Source organism: Epinephelus lanceolatus, chromosome 17 (genome assembly GCF_041903045.1).
Source record: "Epinephelus lanceolatus isolate andai-2023 chromosome 17, ASM4190304v1, whole genome shotgun sequence".
NCBI classification, from domain to species: domain Eukaryota; kingdom Metazoa; phylum Chordata; class Actinopteri; order Perciformes; family Serranidae; genus Epinephelus; species Epinephelus lanceolatus.
In genome coordinates, this window is record NC_135750.1 from 27,121,510 (window position 1) to 27,140,326 (window position 18,817).

Consider the following 18,817-nt stretch of genomic DNA (forward strand, 5'->3'; position numbering starts at 1 on the left):
GACCTCTGTTTCCTGCTTCTCATCTCGAGGCTGCATTGGCCACTACCAGCTTTACACACCTAAATCTCCTGCCTGAGCTGTCAACGCTCGAGATCCATGGGTGGGTAATTTAGTTGCCAGGCTTTCACAGAGAAGCAGAATGCATGGAATAAAAAAGATATCTCTAGTATCCACTGTTTTAACTGTCCATTGTGAGTCTGACAATGTTAAAGGAGCGCAGTGCTTAATTGGTGGTGTACCCTTTTAATTATTAATACTTCACTGTGCAAACTTTACCCCTTGATTTGCCTTAGAGCAGACTCAGATGTGAATACAGGTCGACTCGACACATTATGATTGTTAACCCGTAATAAATCTGATTTGGAAGTGGAGACTGATTGGTTCAAGTCTGTCCAATCTGGAGATAAAAGCATACAGTGAGTGTTGCTGAAGGATTCTAATCATTTGCCTTCTGATTCAGTTGCTGGCCACCATCTTAGCACAATCATCTTTAACATTTGTTTGCTCAGCGAGTGAGAGAGTATCTTTTATTTCATGCTCCACATCAGGTGTTTGTGCAGAGCCGCAGCACCTGATAAAGTTATCTCACTTTCAGCTCTCCATAGAGGTTTACAGCCAGAGTTGCTCTCATCTCCCCGTTCACCAACTTATCAAAATGTTTTGTTTTTCTTCAGTTTGTTCCCTTTTCCTTATGGATCGCACTGTAAATTAGCAAGGCAAACTCTTTTTGATGAATGTCGTCTTGTATTTCGTAAAGGAACATGCAAATGTTTGTGTCCTTGTGGGAGCTGCCATTCAACGTGTCTGTATTATATTGCCTTGTGTGTTGCCTCAACACATACATCAGATGTTCGATGTGAGCTCTTTCCTGTTGTGAGGACTAAAAAAAATCTGTATCGTGGTGTAAAAGGATGTTACAGTGTTTTGTTTAGTCTTTATAGAGTTTGACTCATCCTTAGGTTTGTTTGCAGCTTTATTTTGATTGGGGCTTGGTATCGATATTCAATACCTCTTTAACGTAACAACCGAAACAACCCAGTACCAAGTTGTACGAAAACTTACCTGTGTTCGATCCTTTTTGTACCCAGAAAAAAAAAACTATTTGTATGGTTTTGCTAGCAGCAAGCACTCTTCAGTTTAATGCAAAATGTGGTTGGCCCAGCTATACAGTCTATGGTGTGGTGAAGCAGAGTGCGGTGTATTTCACATAGTTGGCATTTCTGCATGCCAAGATGCCACCAAAATGTTGAAACTATGACTATACCACACCCCTGGTGTCTGGTGGCATTTTACACAACTGAATGTTTAACATGATTGGTATTGAATGAAGCACTCTGGTATTGGTACTGGTATTGTGGTTTTTTAAATAATACCTAGCCCTTTTTCTTGTGGTTAAATGATGAAAAAAGCCTAGAAACCCGGAAAACCTGTTAGAATATGTACAGTAGTTTTGTAAGAGTGTTGCCGTCTAATGATAAAGTGTGACTTCAGGAATTATAAACACTCGTAAACATTTACCAAAGATTTGAAAAGTTGCTACGCTCACATTATCTCTCCAGATAAAGGGGGTGATTGATGAAGTGGTTCTGCTCCGAAGAGCTGCTGAGTCTTTGATAACAAACTCCTTGTGAGGTCTTTGGCCATTAGTGAGTTTCCCAGAGGGAGGGAGGGCTCTGGGGTAAGAGACTCTGCCAGATATCTCTTCTTATTTGATACAGGAGAGAGCCTGAGGGCCAGAGAGGCGGCATGCTGGAGATCACAGGACAGACTAATTGTTTCTGTCTACCCAGAGACACACGACTGATCGCTCTGTTACTGTTGCTCAATTTCACACGTATGAACCGATGGGAAATGAACTGTACCAGCTGTGAGTGGAAATAAATAAAATATCAGCTACTGTCGTGACAGAAGTGAAAACAAGACGCGTGTCGGGGTACATTAAAAGCTGAGACATGGCTTCCACCTTTAAATTTTATTAGTTGTTTCTGTTATAGTTTAGCAAAGCAAACATCAAAGTATGAAGGCATCATTTCATAGAACTGTAATTAATCTGATCTTTAGTATGGCACCACTGAAAATAACCCATGAATCATACCAACATTTAAAAGAAACCAAAACCAATTTTAAAAAAATCAACCGAGGAAATAAACAAGAAACCATTAACAACAGGTATTAGCCATTACATGATGTTATCATGTACTTAAAATTACAAATCATCTGCAAGCAATACACAACCAAGAATTCATACTTGGACCACCTCCTTAGGTCTGTGATTGTGATTTAGTAGGTTGATATGAAATAAGGCAGATTCCTTCAATACAATTATAGACAATCTGGTAAGGAGACAAGCGAAAGCAAAGAGGACTGTAATTTTGTTTATGTTGATGACGTTTAAAGCAATTTTCTGGCATGCACTGGAAACAGCAAAGAAAAACGGGGACAAGAATTAATTGATTTGTTAAAAGACACTCATATCTTCTTTAGTGTACGTGGGCCTTGATGAACAGTTTCTTGGTTAAACGAGTTAAGCTGCGGTTACAGCAGTGGTGGAGATCAGATGTGATCAGTGACGTTCATACATAAAAGGCCGAGTGACACACGGCCTTACAGACCGCGGTCTGAATCAAGGGTATTGGCTGATTTGACTAAATAATGGAGCTCAAGCTGCAAGAGTGTGAGGAGACATGGCAGGCGTCAATGTGTTGCACTCCACTGAGGCTTACAAAAGCAGGGTGCTGTCAGGTACTCCATCGTTGAATGTCACCATGACTGTGGCGCTGTGAGAACAAAAGGATGGTTGATGTTAAGCATCACCCAGCCCGGAGTGTCAACATGTAGGAGCTGCGGCTGTTGTCCTCTGACAGCTTCACCATGCTCTCACAGTGGGATTAGATCAAATAAAGAGACTTGAACCTGGTTTATCTCATCGCACCCTGCTGGCAAAAATGATGTATGACTCTAACACACACAGTGAGGTATGGCTCATCTTTTCTGGTTGATATGTTCAAGTCCTATAGTAAGGTTTTGCACATACATACATTTACATACAGAACATACATACTTCAGAGATGAGTAGTTTCTTAATAAAGAGGGAATAGGCTAAATAAAGTTGGGAATGTGAGCATCTTGTGAGTAACTGGTTGTCCTGGGCCAGTGTCAGAGCCCATACTGACATGGGCCCGTCTGACACCAGTGTGGTTGGCCTTCGCACAGTTTTGCTGGCTGTCAGATGAGGTTGATTGTCTTTCCCTCAGCTGGTCATTCTTTCTTCTCAACAGTGTCTAGATGGAAAACAAGTTCAGAGTCCGACCTTAGATTTTGCATGGCTGAATTTCTGGTTCTTACATTTAGCACACAATACTGTCTTTTAATATTACTGTTTATCACTGGTCATGAATTTGTCTGACTTCAGCCAAGGAGATGATTGGAGACTTCTATAATCAATCTCTGCATGAGTGAAATGATAATTGCACACCACAAAATAAAAGGGGCGAATGGAAATAGAGCTGAAATGATCAACATCAAAATCAACAGAAACAATTAAGCAGTTATCAAGAGTCGTCGATTAATTCTGAATAATTTGTTAAGTAAAATGGCCAACTATTCCCTAGATTCAACTTCTTAACCGTGGAGATTTGCTGCTTTTATTCATCAAATGTAATGGCAGAGTGAACATCTTAAAGTTTGGGCTGTTTTCTAATATTTTATAGACCAGAGGAAATAAAGAGGACCTTATGCTCATTTTCAGGTTCATACTTTTACTTTTACTAGAATATATTCACATGCTTTAATGGTCAAAAAAAAGATCTGTGCTGGAACACCTGTATTCACCCTCTTTCTGAAATGTGCTGTTTTAGTGCTGGTCTCTTTAAGCCCTCCTGAAAAAGCCCAGTGTGCTCTAACTGGTCAGTGTTTCTGGTTCTTCCATATCTCTGCATCTCTGAGAATAGCAGCTCCTTTTACTGTGAAAAATCACCAGCAAAAGCTTCTGAACACAACCAGACATATTGCAGATCTGAAATTGGACTGACATTTACAAAATCCGTAACCAAGTCCAATGTTTTCCTCGTGTTACCCTGTAGCTTATTATTTGGAACTTTGGTTACGTTTAATATGAGCTCATAACTTCATGCCTGTATGAAGACATGTATGTTGATTTACCTGTGTGTGTGTGTGTGTGTGTGTGTGTGTGTGTGTAAGAATAAATCAAATCCAAAAAAAAAAAAAAAAAACATCCATTGTAACAATATATAAGCATAATAGTTCCCCTTTAATGTAATTTTTGGGATACTATAAAACTTCAATTTAAAGCCCAGGCTGTTATTTGCTGAAATCAACAGGCTTATATTTGGGACAGGCTTTTAATTCCTTTCACACAAAACTGTTGCTCAGCAGAAATTGGGAATTATAAGCAATCATTTAAACTCGTATAAATATCACTTATAATAAGGCTTCAGATAACACTAATTATGAATCATTAATTTGACCTAGCTCTGACAGACAGCACATCAGAGAGAGAGTGAGTTATGGCACTCAAGGGTTATGGCACCTAGTGTACCGACACAACACCACTTTATCCTGTTAAAACAATACTTAAAACTTGGATTAATTTTTATGAAAAACACTTCTTGATCTGAGGACCCGTATGGACAAAAGGAATATGAATACCTTACAGGGTAATCAAGGAGATGACACATAATTTGAGGTAGCCAACAACCTGGTTTAATACATCCGAAGAGCTTCTATTAAAAAAATGAACTGCTTGGCAACCAGACCAGGCCCGTAATTGAGACAGGTGTTTATTTGTGAAAATGTGTAGCCACTATGGGCTAGTAATAGACAACCATGCTATTCTCAGAGCCTTACAAGTAATACAGTTAAATTTAAAGTTGATCCTAATTTAGAAAAAGCCCATGGTGTCATTAAAATCAAAAGGGATTTGTCCCCTTAGATGTGTGTCTCTGGTCATGATATTTCATAAGCTGTTTTTAGAGCAGGAAATATTCAATATTGTCCTTTTTTTGGCTGAGGTGGCATTAGTTCAAGATTAGTTCAAGTTTGATGCTGACAATAGAGGAAAGTTCACAGGGCATGTTTGATGGTTTTCAGGATGTCGTGACATGAACCAAAATGTTGGCAAAGGGGAAGATTGACTGATGGTGGCACCAAAGGTCACTGGGTCACCCAAAATCATTAGAGGACATTCTCTGGGGAACAAATAGTTGGTCCAGATTAAGATATCTTGGACTGGTGAACAGACAGTAACCCAGTACTAAAGTACCTCTTAAATAACTAACAGTAGACAGAACCTGTGGCATTTATCTATAAAGCCAATAAAGGGCAGTGACATGCATTATTACCAAAAGTTTTGTCTAAAATTTGATCTGTGATGTTCCAGAAATTGTGTGTGACGGACAGATGGACAAACATTTGGACACTGAGACTGATCCATTTTCTCTGTTCTGATGTGAATCTTTAGTAACGATAAGACAACCTACCATCTTTGTTCCTGTTCAGAAAACGGGGCAGTTTGTTGTGACTGCCCAGTGTCAGGCGTTTTGATACTGTACTATGGCTAATTTTAACTGCACGCTATGCCCTGCCCAGCTCCCTTATACACCATCCCACCCTGATCCACACGCTTGTTCGACAACAAGCTTTTTCTTCTCTGGCGCTTTGTCTGGCATTGTTTAAGCTCCTTCCTTTCTACACCAACCCATTTGCCTCTGCCAAGTTATTTCATATGCTGCTAGCCTGTCCTATTTATTCAACCCTGACAATCTGTTCACAACAGTTGCTTAATGAATATTTTTTTTTTTACCTGGAAACTATGATGCCCAAATCTAAATCCCATTTTTTGGCTCAACAACTCTATAGAGCCACACACACAGAACAAATGCAGACATATAAATTCATAGCACTCTCCACAGATGTGTACATTTAATTTACATGCCATCTTATTACCCTAAATCTCAACAGAGACCTGAGAATAACAACAGTGTGGTATCCTTATCAAATATGATTTATTGGCATGATTATTGCTCCTACAGTCTGTGTTGGCTGCATGTTAAAATAATATGCATTGCACATTTGATTTATTAAATGTCTGATAGTTGAGTTTGCAGGCAATTCATCACATTCAATCTCCAAAGACGTGCTGACACGTTTATACCAAAATATCCTACAATACAGCCCCTACTGAGAGAAGGAGATGGAGACAGACGGTGGGGAAAAAAAAAAAAAAAAAACGGAGACAAGGAGGGTGAAACTGGCTAACACTCAGCTGCACAGCGCTGAGGATTCTCTGGATGAAGTGAATTTTAATTCGGCAGCTGTGGCCACTAATAAGAACCTGCGATTCTGCGTATAAATAGAAATTGTGTTGGAGATGTGAGCGAGTCAGTGTGAGTGCTTCCCCCACGCCCTTACCTTTGGACTGAATGCTGTCAGTTAGAATGGAGTCACATTCTTCTGAGCTCTCGACAGGATCTTTCATCTCCTCTAGATAAGAGCAGGGGAGAGAAATGAGAAGAATGGAGAGGGAAAATGTGAGGAGAGGCATTTGATAATCCAGCAATCTGTTGCCCCCCATCCTGTGCAGAGAAGCATCAATTTACCTAAACAAGGTAAAGCACGTGAATCAAGCTGAGTAGATTTAAAGTTATAATGTAGCAAACTTTTCGACATCAGGGATGGAACTGGATGTAAGTATCTATGGAGGCTTTCACATCAGGGACCTGGGTGTGGATTTGAATACACTTAAACCCAGAGTCCAGTTTGTTTGGTTAGTGTGAATGTTGTGTACCATACCCAGTCACGGTTCGTCAATCCGTGCCAGGGTCCACTTGAAAAGATGATGGAGTATGATTTGCGTGTACTTGGGTACGGTTTGCATCTGGTGTGAACTTACAGCACCACAACACCGAAGTGGACTGTGATTTAATAAAAGGTAGCAGTAGTTGCAAAGGCATTTCTCAACACTGCAGGTCTCCTCCAAAATTTGTAATATGCACGCACCATGTGGTAATCTCCTCCTTTGAACTGCACGGCCACAGGTGATAAAGTAGAAAGGCAGGTGAAAGGGTTGTCCTTTGACATTCTCTCCAAATTATAAACAATAGACCAGATCACTGTGACGTTTTTACTGTGACGTTTTTACCCTACATACTAACTAATCAAGGCAGTGGTGCACCAGCAACTCCTTTGTTCTGCAAAGTAAATTTACCCTTTTGTAAATGGTGGCTGGTGGCTTTGAGGTAACTGGTTCAGTGGTAAAAAATACACTAAATATAGTGTACACTTATACTGATGATGATATTCTTTAGGTTGGACTTTTTAGGTGGCTAAAAACTAACCAACTGAGGCAGTGTTTGCACATTGCAGTTCAATTTGATGTACGTGACGCGAGGGTTTCTACTCGAAGTTATTGGAAACAAGTGGGCATAATGCAAAGCTTGACTCCATGGTATGGACTTTGGGTGCAATTTGTGGCTTTTCTACATTGTAGCAACAAAATAAACAAATGTCACATAGATTATGATGCAAGTGTTCATGGGTACAGCAAATTACTAATGTGAAAGCTGACCGGCAGGTGAGTGGAAAGGGAAGGCAGTCATAATTGGGGATGGAACAAATCAATTATACCTAATATATAATGCTCCAATAGCAGCGTCAACAAGAATCTAGATTACAGCATTGACTTGAGCTTCTACTTCTAAAATGTGCATCCAACTTAAAACCAGAACGCTAATATGCCCTGTGATATTTTATGAAAGTAGGCAGGTATGTTGACTCATGTGTAGCAGAGGCAGGAAAGCAAGAAATGGAGGAAAGGGTGTGGAGAGCAGACAGCAGGGAGGTTTCTGCTAAGTGGCAGGATTTCAGTGATGCGTCACAGCACACAGACTGAATAGTTCATGGGGAAAAACATGATTTCTACTCACCCCCATTGCTGGTGCCAGTGTTGTTGATCTCAGAGACATCTGCAATGAGGAGCACATATAAATACAGACATGTTACTCATCTTGAATGTCAATCCATGCATGGTGATGCAGTTGATGAAAGATTCAGGAATTAGCAGTTTTAAATAATCATTTGTGCAAAATTATTCTGCTTTTTTCTAACTGATAGTAGTTTTTATCAAATTATCTTGCGCTCAGAAAAGTAGATCATCCCAAAATCAGTCCATGAATTCAAGAGTAACTTCATGGCCTCACATTTACATTTGTCGTGATGTTTAACAGTCTCCCATGCCTGGAAATTCAGTGCCTTCCTAAAGAGTTATTCTTCAAAAAAGAACACAACAAATGCGAGAAGGGAGAGAGACGCATGCAAAATTAATTACAGACTGCCATCCCTGTAAGGCAGCGTGAGACGCCCCCTCACCATCCCCCGCTCACATCCTCTCTCCCCCTCTATCCTCCCCGTTACCTCTGTAGGCACACAACTCCTTCTTCGTCACTCCCAGAACAAATCTTGCTGCTTTCCCCTTTGCAACAACAATCATCCAAACAAAGCACATCATAAAAATAACCGCTCTCCCCAGGCAGTCCAGCGATGATGTAAACAAATACAACTGCTTAGGCGTGATAGAACGTGTGGAGTCCAAAGTGGTTCAGAGCTCTGTATGTACACTAACAAGTCTGTGGTCAAGGTAATTTAATTCCTCAAAGAAATGCAGGTCCCTTGTTGTAATTGCAGGTTTGGATACATGTGTAGGACTGCAGAGGTTCTCAGCTGGATAATACTACATTTGCTTTGCAGTTTGGACGTGTCGGCTGCCAAGTATGGAGAATATACATTACTCTGCTTCTTCTACATAGAACTGATTTAATCTGTTGCAACATTTTGGTATGAACTTTATCCTTACTGAGACTCCATGGGGACAAAGGGACTCTTGAAAAGCAGGAAGGATGAAGCAACCACAATCTCACCCTCATTTTTTATTTAACTTTTTGATCTGAGGCTTAGAAGTCACAGGGGGGGAAATATATATATTTTTAAAGCAAAACTATTGAAAAAACATTTCAGATTATTGACAACTTGGATTTTTTTCCACGTAGTTTTAGCTCTGATCGGTAGTTATACTTACCGAGCTAATTGAGAGTGAACCCCAACATTGATGACAGCTTAGACATTTACCATACTTGCCTCAGTTGTGCACTGGAGTTTTCTGTGTTCTGTGATTATTTTTGAGGGCTGCAACTAACAACTATGTTGGTCATTGGTTTATCTGCCAATTATTACTTTAACTGATTATCAATTGGATAAAAGAGAAAAGTTTTATTATTTCCAGCATTTCATTAAAAAAACTAAACTTTTTTTCATCTTCTTGTGAGCTTGTGAGGCATTTTCCAAACAGCTTGCAAATTAAAATAAACAAATTTACGTTACACCAAAAGTAAGTACAGATAAGGGCACTAAAATAAAAAAAAAAAAAAAAAGAAATTAAATAAATGGACACTGGGGATGCGGACATGCCCTAAGAATAAAAAGGAAATGTAATGCAAACTTATGATGGCACTCATCAGTCTGATCTCAAGTACAGGGCTGATAAGTACATTCCTTTAGCCATAGAAATTGGCAGATATACAAACACTCCAGCTGATAGATGTTACTGTACTCTATGCAATAATGGTTCTATTGAATCAGAAGCCCATGTTCTTTTACAGTGTGACCTCTATGCAGACATTAGTTCAGAACTATTTCGTAACCTCTCCAAGTATCTTGTTAATTTGAATGATTTTGATGATACAAATAAAATGTGTGTAATTTTATCTGGTAAACACTGCATTAACGTGTGTGCCAAACCCTGCCACCTCATTCTTAACAGAAGATTGTCTTTTATGAGTTCCGGTACATAACAAAACGGTTCTTGTGTTTTTGTTTTATGGTGCCATAGTGTACGTTTGTCTTTTTAGTATGTGTCTCACGACTCCTTTGGAGTGGTCCTCAACATCTTTTAATTTTTATCAAGGGGGAGGGGGGGTTAACGGGTACTGAATACTGTAACTTATGTATATTTTTGCAATTCTCCTGTACCCTTATGTACTTGGTATTCTTATTGTGTGTTGTGGAGTGACACTTAAATAAAGGTTTATCTATCTATCTATCTATCTATCTTGTTTGTTTATATGAAGTAACAGAGGTGCATATTTAACAGATTTGGGGTGAACGTACAGTAAAGCATCCATGGTGCAATGTGATAGTTTGACATGCTCATGCTGGACATGGTGGAGATGTTAAAGCTAGGGATGCATGATATAAATCTGGCTGAAATAAAATTATCAGCCGGTAATAGTAAATATATATTATTATGTATTATTCCGATAATTAAATTGCAGCTAATAAATAGCGGCCATGATACGAAGGCAAATTGCTTTCATTGACTTAACAAGGGCAGCATCTACACACCCAGATACAGTGTATGGTGGTACACCTTTAAACTTGGTTTGTGAGCCCCCAAAATACACAAAAAGGGAGGAAGCACAAACACAGCACGCCCACTAGAGAGTCAAATATGTCGTCGCCAGTGTGGACGTCTCTTACAGTTGCAGAGGAAGACAACAAAATTGTACTTAGGGTCTGATCACCCACCGATCGACTCCCCACCAGATCAGCAAACTTGTCAGACACAGCCTTGAAGGACTATCTCAGGGGCCGCCATCCTCCTGGCGAACGGGCAGTTAAATGTCTGCCCGGTTAGCACAAGCTAACACAGCAGCAGCTGTACACATCCAACACAGAGCCTTAAATGTTTCCAACAGACCAGGAGCGTCGTTTCAGCAAAAGCTAAGGTATGGCAATATGACATGACGTCACAGAGCTACTGATGATGGAGTTTCAAAAATATGAACTTATATAAAACTTCAGTTTGGTCTTTGACCTGTCAGAAGTACATACTATGCTATTGAAAACTGTTTCAAAGGACATGAAGCTGTTTCTCACATTCATAATACCTCATGTCTGCATGTAATGCACGACTTGGTGAGAGCAGTGAAAACATCGGACCTATTTTGGCGCATATTTCAGCACCACGGACAGCGAGCGGACGTTTAATTATCATTAGTCATGTGTTTAACTTCACAGAAAATAAAGAAAATAAATTAATTACAAGCTCATTTCTAGAAGATAACCAAGGGGCCCGGTGTATGAAACATAGTAAGACAAAGGTCAATTTGGTACAATACTGTATAGGCGAATTTATTGGACTGTCTCCAGAGACCGAAAATACAAGCTTAACATGCCGACATGAAGAAAAAAAACCCCACATACAATCAGACAGGCTTCAAGACATCATTTAGACAGGCTGTCTACAAAAGCAGAGCAAAATGCTTTTACAACACATAGATACGGTAACTCACATAACTCAAAACTCGCGGAGGAGAGAAGTGGTGAACAATTTGATTCAATAACACTCGTATTCACTGATGAGCATGTTATTGACCTATTTAAGTGCAATACAATGAAAACAACCAGCCGGTGCGCCTCGAGTAATGACTACAGAACCTCTCTCTCTTTTTTTTCTCCCGATTCCAAGGTATGGCAGCTGCCATACCTCACCATACCTAAATGACGCCTATGCAACAGACTCACACCAAAACAGCTTCGGTTCTGTGGTTAAAACCATTAATAACCGTTAGGTAATGCTAGCCTTGTGATGCTACAGCCCTGTCACTGTGTGTGTGTGTGTGTGTGTGTGTGTGTGTGTGTGTGTGTGTGTGGACTATCTCTCACCCAGCACAGAGCTCACACACAGTAGTCTGGAGTGTCTACACAGGGAGGCGGAGGGACTTTACTTTGGTGTCACTTATTTGTGTATAACCCGTTAACAAGCCTGTTTTGACAGATAATGTCGAAGCATTTCATTTTAATTCTTTGGCAAAATGCTCAATACAAAGCAAAGTGTGTTTGAGAGGTTTTTTTGACATCCTTTACTAGAAAAAATAAATGAACATTTGAAGAGTCAGAGCTGTTCTTTGTTTTTGTTGTTTTAACAATAGTGGTGTCAGTTAGATCTGGTTAGGTCTGGGCTGTGGAATATTAAGTCATCCATATTTTCTCTCTGCATTTTAGCCTTTCTTACCCTGAAGTGTGCATAAACTACAGGTTATACACTTCTTTTTAAAATACAAATGTGAAATAATTAACAGTCTTAACAGTACCAGTGGTGCAAAGCAGGTAACTATTGGTATTGGCTGAAAAACAAATTATTATCTATATTGTGCATCCCTAGTTATAACATAGAGCCCACTAATCAATGATGAAATTCAGTGCCAACTTCATTTATTATTGATTTTAATCAATTAGTTGTTGCAGCCCTTAAGCACACTCACTTTTGGTTTCAATCTCCTCTCCCCCTGAACATTTGTGTTTCTCCCCCTGCTGTTGTGGCAATGACACTGTGTTCCCAGGTATCAGCAGTTACTCTGAGCACAACGTTATCAATTACTGATGGAACTGGCCAAAACCCTAAGAACAAGAACCAACCCTGAATTATCCTTTAATATATTCTGCTTCATTATTAATCAGAGGAGCAGATTTACCAACAGATTCCAATCATCACGGTAATGGCATAAATTGACAGGAAACATGTTCACACACGATGTACCACATATGTTCAAGAGTCAGGCGTATGGCGTCAAGTAATGTAATAAATTATGCATACACGTGAAATGATATGGCCTGCATTCCACACGATCACGGTGCAGATATTAAAGCTGATGGTGGGACATGTGGAACGTGCCTGATGCTGCGACTCGTGTCGGAACACAGCCTCCATCATGTCTGCATTTTCATATGAGCTAGCATAGCATGCCTGTGTGAAGCAGCAGGAGCTCACTGAAGCACTGGCCTCATTCCAGATGCTTCTTTCTTCCTCTCTCTCAGGTAATAACAACACAGTCTGGGTACTAGGATAGCATCCTCTTCCTCTAATATCCAGCACTGATCAAGACAAAAGCATAAAGCTTAGAATTTCAATTGATTGTGGCCCCAGTCTCCCCTGGCTGCCTGAGGCTCAGAGGGAACAGCAACGTGGGTATGTCCTGCTCTCTAATTTGACTGCTGTGTGCTGACAGTCAAGGGGCTATCATTTAGGGGAGGATGTGAGTCTGCTGTGGTAAACACATAAACAAGATGGGGGTAGAGAGAAAAACGGGCCTCTGTCAAGGTTCTGGTGAAGGAGAGGCACAGTCCACAGAGGGCTGATAAGGAAAAGAGAAAAACAGTCGACCGAATTGACTCCCTCAGCAGGAAACTAGACAGCTTACACCAGTGGTTCTTAAAGCCGGGACCCTGAGGGGTCCTTGACAGTGTCTCCCACTCTCAGTTTTGGTATGTAAATTACCAGTACGCATGGTAACACAATTTGTATACTGCCTAGATTATTGTGGGTGTCTAGAGACAGAGGGCATAAAACACTCTAGCCATCTCACACACAACAGTTTATATATCTATGGCCCCTTGAAATACGTTTATATTTTTTTTCCCCAAATGCTGGGTTTTCCATTTTAAATTTTCTGAATTTTATATTTTAAGATTCAAGCACATTTTGTGACTGCTCATGTTGTTCATGAATAATTTCAATTCAATAAGAAAATGTTAGAAATTTAATGAATATTCAGGAATGTGATGTAACACAACATTGCACTATTTTTTGAATCAAAGCAAGTGCTTCAATACAGTCATAAAACAAAACAGTCAATCCTTTTGTAAATTAAAGTGCTTCACATCTAAGCGTCACATTGCTCTGCTCTAAATGTAGCTGTTAGTGTTGAATTCCTCAGTTTTTGGATGACTCGTCTCAGAGGGCCTCTTCCACATGACTGCAGGGTCCAACAATTTTCTTTCAACAACCCAACATCAAAGAACAAAATAATTTTCCTCACAGTTTAGTGGAGAAGGAAGCAGGTAACATGTTTTACACATCCTGTAAATAGAATCTAGCCTAATTAATCTCATTTGCATATACATGTATTTTTTATATGCTCTTTATTTCAAAAAGCGGACGTAGTCACATGAGCATCTTTGGCCGTATGGATGCATTTACCATAAAAGTCAGAATATGGGGGCACTCCAGTTTTAGCAGCAGCTGGTTTGACAATGGAGATGCTAGGAGACGACCTAGCTTCGCTGGCCAAGGAAAAGTCTGCAGCCAGGCAGAGCACAGCAAACTCTACTTGTTTTTAAGAAACTTCTTTTGAGCACTGGCCTGATCAACTTGGCTGATTTACTGGCCCCGGTGTGTGTGTGTGTGTGTGTGGAGGAACTGAGCCCTGCCCTCGGTGAAACTTCAACACAGAGAGCAGAGGACAAGAGCAACATGTTTGTAAATGACACCAAAACCAAAAAATGCCGATGATGGTGGAGAAAACCCTGATTTTTTTACAGACTGCATCAGCATTTTGGCCAATTCCATTAAATTCCTTGTTTTACAGTTGATTCCATTTCTATTACCAAATTAGATACTATCTATGTTTTCCATATCACAGATATCACAGGGCCATATATATCTCCTGGATTACACTTAAGCATGCATGAAATTTCTTCATGAAGACAGACATCTTCAGTGAGGGCGCCTGGTAATGAGGGTTTAAAAGGTACCTGATCTGCATTTTTTGCACAGTATTGAATTATAATCTGTTATCGTGATGATGTGAAATCTCATGACATATTCATTTACAAGCCAACAGAGGCCACGCAGGAGATTAAAAACATTGAAAACATTTGGTGAACTTTTACGTTCTTTAACTTTTCTTGTCACTTCAGCCTTTCAGAAGTTTAGTGAAAACATCCTGGAGAGAAAACCCATCAGAAGCTCAAGAGGGAGGATGAGCATACGTGTGTGTCGGTGTGTGTGCGCGCTCACATCTTCACACATCAGAGTGGGGAGAGGAAGGAAGAGAGTTGGGCATAAGTCACCCTCGTATGCAGACAAGCAGAAAATTACATCCCCCCACCTTCCATTCATTTATTAGACAAGAGGTAGTTAGCGTTTTGTTGGTCAGCATTGGTGTACTGCACCACAACATTCAACCATGATAGAAATTGCATTTGCAACTAGATAGCAATGGCAAGTTAAGATTTAAAAGTATTGTGTTAATAAATGAAATACACATTTGAGTCGCTGTAGCTTCTGTGTCTGTTTTCTCATTATTTCTCTTCCTTGGAGAGCATTTGTCACGATCAGCAGCAGTTCTGCCTCCACACCACTTTTAATGTTCTTGTCATTCTAGCGCGGTCAGCCCACAGGGGAGGCTGTCCCTGTGGGTCACCCACATGGCAGCATGGGAAACCGTCTCTGCTTAATGTTCCAGACAGGAGCCTTGGGCAGAACAGGAGGTTCCTTTTGTCCCTCCGCCACAGGACATCTCACTGTCTTTTAATTCAAATCCTCTTTTCTTGAGCAGTGAAAGAATAAAAATCGATGGAGGTGTAGAAGTGTCTGCGCCCTACAGTGTCAGTTCCCCAGGAGAATTTCTTCTGTTCATTTGATCCCCAAACCATGGCGTGGTGAGGTGGGCTGGTCTGCTGTGTCTGAACAGGTCCTGGAGCTTTGATCTCAGCCAGCTCACACAGGTGTCCAGCTGCCCCCAGTCAAACAATGAAAACGACCCATCACAATCTCAGTCTGGGAGCAGCTGACAACCATTATTCTTTAACTTCCCAATAGTTGCTCAATATCTTTTGCTTAATGAGCCACTGAAGTATTCCTAAAATTAAACGCACAACATCTGAAAAACATTAGACTGAATCTCTTTCACCGATTGCATCAAGTGTGTCTACTTTGCTTGATTTGATCAAGTATCTGGTAAAGGTCTTTGGTTTCTGCGGCTTTTATGAAACAGGCGAAGGGCTGCTCCTTCCTCAACAGCATTTCATCTTGAGAGAATAAAACAGAAAATGTCAAGGTCAATAGCAGTATCAATTGAGAAGCTCCATTGCTTTCAGGAGATGAGAGCAGAATTCATTTCAGCATGTAAACTGGGTGGTCTGTGTGGGACGTGGGCCTTGTCTGCATTGGGCCATGTATATTAAACAAGTATCAAAGAGCCCCTCATTGAACTTTGCATGGACTAATAGCTTTGGGGCTGATATGCCTTCTGCAAAGATAATTAAAGACATCTCCGTGCTCCAGCAAAACAGGAGCGGGTGGAACTCAACAAGTGCCCGACCAAAAGAACTAATGAGCTGGTAAATGTGGAAAGCAGCCCATTTTCATATGTTAATGTTAAGTTTGTAGTGCAGGCTTGTGGAAATAGCTTAGCTGCATGAGCTGCCACTCTCAAAACAGGAAAAAAAGGATTTTATGAAGAGTGGGGGTCAGTATTTGATAGCTGGAGTTTTCTTTGCTATGAGATGGAACACTGTCTGACAATCTGAGCCAATTAAAGAGCACTGAGCTGTGACCTGCAGGCTAGGGAGACGAAAACAAGCCTGCTCAATAAACACTGCGTCCGCCCCTCTATACTGCTATCCTCCTGAAAAGCCAAGAGTCTTCATTAATATTCCGCCTTTCTTCTCCCTAAGAAAAGGCCGAGGGGTTGTGGACACTAAGTAGCATTGAGCTCCCCTGCGGGTTTGGGTAACCTTGCAGTGGTGGCTGTAGTGGGGCGGCTCCAAGTTGGGTCAGGGTCCCCTAAACAGGCTGAAAAGGCCCAAGCTCATTACACAGGCTTGGGCCATGCTTGACAAGATGAGAAAACACAGAGTACTCTGAATGACTGAAAAGAGAACAGGACACCATCTGCTTTGGGGTTGAGCTACAACTCAGAGAAAGTGAAGCTGATTAGAGGGCAGAGAGAGATGGCAAGAGAAGAGACGGGGCACAGTTGATAACATATGTTGCAAAAAGCAATGGGAAAATGACCACTGGCAACCCATTGATAAGACAAAACAAGAGTGAAAAGAAACAGGAAAGTCAGTTAAAATGTTGCTCAATTGTTAATCTCTCTCTTTTTCTTTAGTCGTTTCTGTTCCCCACTTTGTCCAAGTTAGTGTGAGACAGTCACAGTGGTCTGTCACAAAACAAAAAGGGAGATAAAACAGAGCGAGAACACTGAGATACCCTGAGATGAAAGGCGTAAGTGAATAACTGATTAAGTGGAGAAGTGAGAGAGGGAGACAAAACAAAAATAGACATGGAAGGGAAAAAATGCAAAAGAGGCCTCCCCCTGTGTGACCTACATACCTGCTAAACCTGCTGTCAGTGGTGGCCTGCTCCTCTCTCATCACTCGCTGAATTACTTTACATAATCTTTAGACTCTCCCTACACAGCTAGCGGGCCTGCTGCAGGAAGCTGCCCACCTCTGTCTTCACTACCTATTGTGGTTTACTATATCAAGGCACAGACAGACAGTCTTGCAGGGGACTGGTAAATCTGACTGAAGGCGATCTGGCTAACCCCTGCGATACATTAAAATGGGACACACCACAGCGGAGGGAGGTGTAGGAGCGGCAGGCCTGGATGTCTGTGTGCCATCCAGGACAAGGCTCAGGCCAGCTGACTGATTTGCAGTTATGAAATGATGCTTCTTCTGGGCAGCTCAAGGTTTTCCGCCGGAGATCATGGATCGGGCTGGTCGATATAATCAAAGTGCTCGTCTAGACTGCAACGAAAGCTGCGAGCCCTGGCAGAGCAGCTGTCTAACACTGAAAGGTCAGCAAGAGAGTAGCTTGATTGGTAGACCTCAATAGAAGCTCCAAGTATATGTGTCAGCAGCATAGTGAGAGACTGATAGAGACATTATCATAGCAAATGAAGACGTATTAGGTATTAGTATCGTGACATTTTTTTTAAACATGATTTTACTTCACTGCCGGTTGCTGTTTTTTCCCCCAATATTGTCCAATTAAGTGTTTTCTGTGATAAAATATTCTAATGTATCACTTTCTTATCATAGCATGACCTAATTTATTGAAGTGTATCATATCATAAGGGCTGCAATAGGGATGTCAACGGTTAATTGAGAATATTTTTGATCGGTTGCACGTCGATCTATTGGTTTATTTTGCAGCTTAGCAGTTCACTGCACTGCAGACCACCTGAGTCCGGTGGGAGCTAGCTAGCAGTTCCACAAATTCAGCCATAACCTCTAGTATTGCCGTCCTGACCAGTGTTGCTGGTCCCTTCTAGCTTTGTTAATGATGTTATCACTCTGTTAGCACTGTTAGCAGTGTCGGCACAGCTAGTGGTGCTTACATAATTAACAATGTTAAAGGGGTTTTGTGGCTCAAAATGAAGCCACGTACTCACTGTAGATACCCAGGTGAGACCAAAGGGTGACCACCATGTTTTTGCAGGAATGCCGTCCCACCACTGGGACGCTGTTTCTAGTGGTAATAGCCAATGAGTTGCACTGCTAGCTCCTACCTGACCCGATTGGCCAAGGCTAACCAGTTTCCGCACATTAACATAGCGAGCAATGCCAACAGAAAATAAAATAAAAGGTAGAGATTTATATCACAAAACATTAAAATTTTGGATAGTGCTTCGAAATGTGGTGCTAAAGCTTACTGAAGTCAATAAGCGCCAGATTAAAAGAAGAGATCTCTTGTATGTCATGTAATTTTACCTGTTTTTCCTCAAAAATTAACTGGTTAGTTACCAGGAAATAGGTGTCAATCAAAACTGATATCAGTGGGCTGTAACTAATGACCATTTTTGTTATTGATGAATTTGCCCACTATTTTATTGATTCATTTAGTCCAGCCAACAGTGTTCATATGTATATGTGTAAATATTCAGTTTACTATTATGTTAAGACCAAAAAAAAAAAAAAGCAGCAAATTCCTAAATTTGAGAAGACGGATCCA

General features: G+C 40.8%; 1 protein-coding gene across 3 annotated transcripts in view; it reads right to left on the minus strand.

The window, feature by feature from the left end:
• Window positions 1–1,957: 1,957 nt before the first annotated feature.
• macrod2 (mono-ADP ribosylhydrolase 2) overlaps window positions 1,958–18,817 on the minus strand; it is a 473,134-nt gene continuing 456,274 nt past the window's right edge. For all 3 annotated transcript variants that reach the window (XM_033612905.2, XM_033612904.2, XM_033612903.2), the window contains 3 exons: window positions 7,944–7,982; window positions 6,430–6,501; window positions 1,958–3,281 (listed from right to left, as the gene is read on the minus strand). In XM_033612905.2, the coding sequence (XP_033468796.1) occupies window positions 3,259–3,281; window positions 6,430–6,501; window positions 7,944–7,982 (134 nt within the window). In that variant the 3' untranslated portion in view covers window positions 1,958–3,258. The remainder of the gene's footprint in view (window positions 3,282–6,429; window positions 6,502–7,943; window positions 7,983–18,817) is intronic.